This window comes from Coffea eugenioides, chromosome 2 (assembly GCF_003713205.1).
Source record: "Coffea eugenioides isolate CCC68of chromosome 2, Ceug_1.0, whole genome shotgun sequence".
Classification (NCBI taxonomy): domain Eukaryota; kingdom Viridiplantae; phylum Streptophyta; class Magnoliopsida; order Gentianales; family Rubiaceae; genus Coffea; species Coffea eugenioides.
In genome coordinates, this window is record NC_040036.1 from 39,716,316 (window position 1) to 39,720,608 (window position 4,293).

The window sequence follows — 4,293 nt, forward strand, 5'->3', positions numbered from 1 at the left end:
ACTCAAATCCGTATCAACTTCGAATTTTGGTTTTCAAACTCTTAATTCTTGGAATGAATTGAATTCTGATTCCCATCAGAAACTTATTTTTTCGCTGTTGATACATGATTTTAATGGATTTATACAATATATTTAATAGTGTGGTTCTTACATTTTTTTTTTTTTTACCAATTTCTATCCTGTTGTTTCAAATGTTATATGCTGATTGCTCTCATTTTTTTAAACGTTTAAATATTCTTTATTCCTTTTTTTTCCATTCTCCTTCTCTTTTTTGTCCCCTTTCTCAAAGTTCAATTCCGTTTGAATAGGGACTCAAAATGCTATCCTTAGCATTTTTAAAGTATCACCGTTTTCAAAATGCTATCCTATGATTTTAAAGTATAGTAAAAATTTAAAGTCAAACTAATAAATTAACAAATTCACCCTTCCACTGCTTTTTTTTTTCTTTTTTTCCTTTTCTATATCTTTTTTTTTTTTAAAAGAAAAGAGATGATTTTGAAAACCTATACTTTGACTTACAAAATCTTAATTTTCTCCAAATACGAAAGAGATAGAAGGGAACAAAAAAATAAATAAGAAACAAAAAAAGAAGGAAGGGAAATATAAAACAAATATATAAGAAACAAAACTTTCAAATCTTTTTTCACTACAAATATCATTAGAGATTTTTAAACCAAATCTTTAATCGTATTTTCTAGTCCTTATTATTTATTTTTATTTCAATTTCTTCTTTTTTATGTTTGAAGGAAAAAAAGAAATAAGAAAAGGGTAAATTATCAATTTATTAGTTTGACTTAAACTTTTTACTATTACTCGTTCGTTAGTTTTAATGGAGAAACTAACGGTGACACTTTAATCCAAGAGGGGATTATATATAGATATTTAAATCATATAGGGGGTTATGTGTTAAAATATCAAATCACAAGGATAAAAGGTAATTTAACTAAAAAGTCAAAAGTCAAAAGTCGCATGTTGGACAACTTTCGGCAGGCAAAAGTCAAAACCCAAGTTAGTGGACGACAACTTTGGCTGCCAATTCCTGTTTTAACTAAATTGATTAAACAAAAACATCAAATGAAGCCACACCAAATGAACTGCTCTGCTGCTGTTCATGTTCTTTCTTTCTTTCTTTGAGCTTGGCTTTTCCCAAACAAAATTATTGCAGGTCTCTCTCTCTCGTTGGTTTCCTTGTGCAAGTCGCTTTCACTTTTACCTCTGCCTGGATATATGGCTGCTGCCTTAGTGGGATGCTCATTCCTCTCCGCTTTCCTTCAAGTGCTATAACTGTTTGATAGGATGGCTATTCCTGAATTCCTGACAAGTCAATTTAACAAGTTTTATACTGAATTTAAAATTCATAAAAAATCAATATCAATAAAGAAAATATAAAAATATACGAAAAAATTATGTGAAAGGCAAAAAAAAAAAAATTCCCTGATTTTTTTTGTCTGAAAGTTCATTTTCATTTAAATAGAGATTCAAAATGCTAACCTATGCGTATGTATTAAATGGTAAAAAAAAAATTGTCAAAAGTCAAAACCCCCATGTTGGACAACTTTTGGCAACTTAATACCGAAGTTAGTTTATGACGAGTTGACAACTATGGCTGCCACTTACTTTTTTACTAATTGATTATAATTAAACTAAAGCCACACCTAATGAACTGATGTTCATGTTCTTTCTTTTAGCTTGACTTTCTCGAACAAAATTGACTATTCTCATTTATTGCAGGTCTCTGTCTCTCGTTGTTTTCATTGTGCAAGTTCTTTCATTTTATCTTCGCCTGGAGATATGGCCGATGCTATAGTGGGAGGCGCATTCCTCTCCGCTTTCCTTCAAGTGCTATTTGATAGGATGGCTAAGCCGGAATTCGTGAATTTGTTTCGTAATTGGAAGGCCGATGATGATCTCCTCAAGAAGCTCGAGAGTGAGTTTCGCACTGCTGGAGCCGTGCTCGATGATGCAGAGAACAAGGAAATAGGTATCCAACATGTCAAGGACTGGCTTGAAGAGCTTCATGATACATTTTATCAAGCAGAGGATTTACTGGACAGAATGAACACTGAAGCTCTGCGAATTAAGGTAGAAAGTGAGTACCAAAGCTCAACCAGCACTTGGACAAGTGCCTTAAGAAGATTATGCCTTGAAAGGATTCTGCCTGGTAGATCATCAGGTAATAAATTCCTTAAGAAGATTAAGCCTGAGATTGAAACGATAGTGGAGAGGCTGAAGGGATATAACAAACAAATTAGTCCCTTGGGTTTGCGAGTTGGTCATTCCAGAATAGAGTCACATCAAAAATTTGAAACACCTTTGGTTGATGAGAATACCTTTATTGGGAGAGATGCTGATAAAGAGAGGATAATTCAAAAGTTGCTGTCTGAGGATGCAAATGGTTAAGAAAGAAAGCATAGTAAGAAGTAAAATGTTAAGTTCTCATGCCTTAGGCATTATTGTGGATGAGGAATGGACTTTCCTCAGTGCTACTGAGCACTAGTTGTACAGTATTCTCGAGCCTTTGCTCGCACTTGTAATTTTCTTGTTATATTGAATGAAATGATCCTACCGTTTCGATAAAAAAAAAAAAAGGATGCAAATGGAGACAATTTCACCGTGGTTCCAATAGTTGGAATGGGTGGCCTTGGCAAGACCACCTTGGCCCAAATAGTTTACAAAGATTTGACGGTGACACAGAGCACGGGTTTCCCTACCAGGGCATGGGTCCGCATATCAGAAGAATATGATGCTACAAGGATAACAAAAGAACTGCTAAGGGAACTCAGTATTTCTTTTGACAAGGATGAGAAATTGTTTTCCCTTCAAGGAAAGCTACAAGTTGGTCTAACCAATAAAAAGTTCCTTCTTGTTCTGGATGATGTTTGGAATGATAACTACAATGACTGGGATGATTTAAGCATCCCTTTCAAAAGTGGATCACGTGGAAGTAAGATCATTGTTACAACACGGAATCAGCAAGTTGCAAGGATGATGGCCAAAGAAAGGTCAATTCATCATTTGAAGTTGATGCTAGAGGAAGATTGCCGGTCTTTATTTAAGAAGCATGCATTTAAAAATAGAGATGGCAATGAAAATGCAGAACTTGAAGAAATAGGAAACGAAATTGTGAAGAAGTGTCGAGGGTTGCCTTTGGCTGTGAAAACAGTTGCAGGTGTTTTGCGTTCCAAAGCTACCCCCGAAGAATGGAAACAGATTTTAGTAAGTGAAGAGTGGACTCAAAGCGATAATCCAAAAGGCCCCCTGCCAGCATTGAGATTAAGCTACATTCATCTTCCTTCCCATCTTAAAAGGTGCTTTGCTTATTGTGCTGTGTTCCCCAAAGATTACCAGTTTAGAAAAGAGGAAATTATTCAGTTATGGCAAGCTAATGATCTTTTAGGAGAAAATAAAAGAATTAAAAACGAGGGTGAGAAGTGCTTTGATGAACTGAGAATGAGGTCATTATTTCATAAGTCAACTGACCATACTTTCTCCATGCATGACCTTGTCAACGATTTGGCTAGATTTGTTTTTGGGAAATACTGCCTTAGGTTGGAAGATCATCAGGAAGGCAATGCTACAATATCTGGTGCAAGACATTTTTCATACCATCCTAGTCAGTATGACACATTTCTCAAGTTTAATCTCTTGAGTCAGACTAAGGGGGCGCTTGGTTCAAGCTTAGGAATTGGAATTGTAATTGGAATCATAGACTCTGGTTTTGGAATTAAAACTTTTCATTCCAATATCTTGCTTGGTTCACACATTGGAATTAGCATTATTCCAATTCCTGATGCTTGGTTTGATGAGTGTTTCGGAATTAAATGCAATTAAATTCCAAATTTACCCCTGATATAACAATTCTTTTAAAACAAAAGAATTACACATACGACAAATTAACATTTTCATAATTGTAACTACAATAGTTATTAACTTTTTGATAAAACATAAGAAAATCATAAATAATAAAAAAATTAATACCAGAAAATAAATATAGTGGCTGCATTAACAAGGAGTAAATTCCAAAAAAAATGAGTTTTTAAACAATCACCCAAAAGGTGACGATTTGGTAGTCTCTTCTCAAAGGGTGAAAAATGCATCCAAGGAATGTGTTCTTCCAAATAAAAACGCAACTTTCAAATACGTTATTTTATGTTTTGGAAATTTGTTTAAATATGAAAAATTGGTTAAATAGCCCATAAGATACCAGCTCTTTATGGGAAACTGGCAGGTTTTGTACCAGCTTTATGGAAAAAATTGATTAAATAGTGCCCAAAGGAAAACTAGTATGTTTTG

The 4,293-nt window shown here is 34.1% G+C and overlaps 1 protein-coding gene across 1 annotated transcript; it reads left to right on the forward strand.

The window, feature by feature from the left end:
- The first annotated feature begins 2,593 nt into the window (after nt 1-2,593).
- Nucleotides 2,594-3,831, forward strand: LOC113759700 (putative disease resistance RPP13-like protein 1). The gene has a single exon (XM_027302275.1). It carries the CDS (start codon nt 2,632-2,634, stop codon nt 3,829-3,831), a length of 1,200 nt encoding a protein of 399 aa, XP_027158076.1. The 5' UTR covers nt 2,594-2,631.
- The last annotated feature ends 462 nt before the right edge of the window (nt 3,832-4,293 follow it).

Excerpts from the sequence above, each read along its gene's own strand:
- LOC113759700 (XM_027302275.1), top strand. The coding sequence starts at position 2,632 with ATGGGTGGCCTTGGCAAGACCACCTTGGCCCAAATAGTTTACAAAGAT.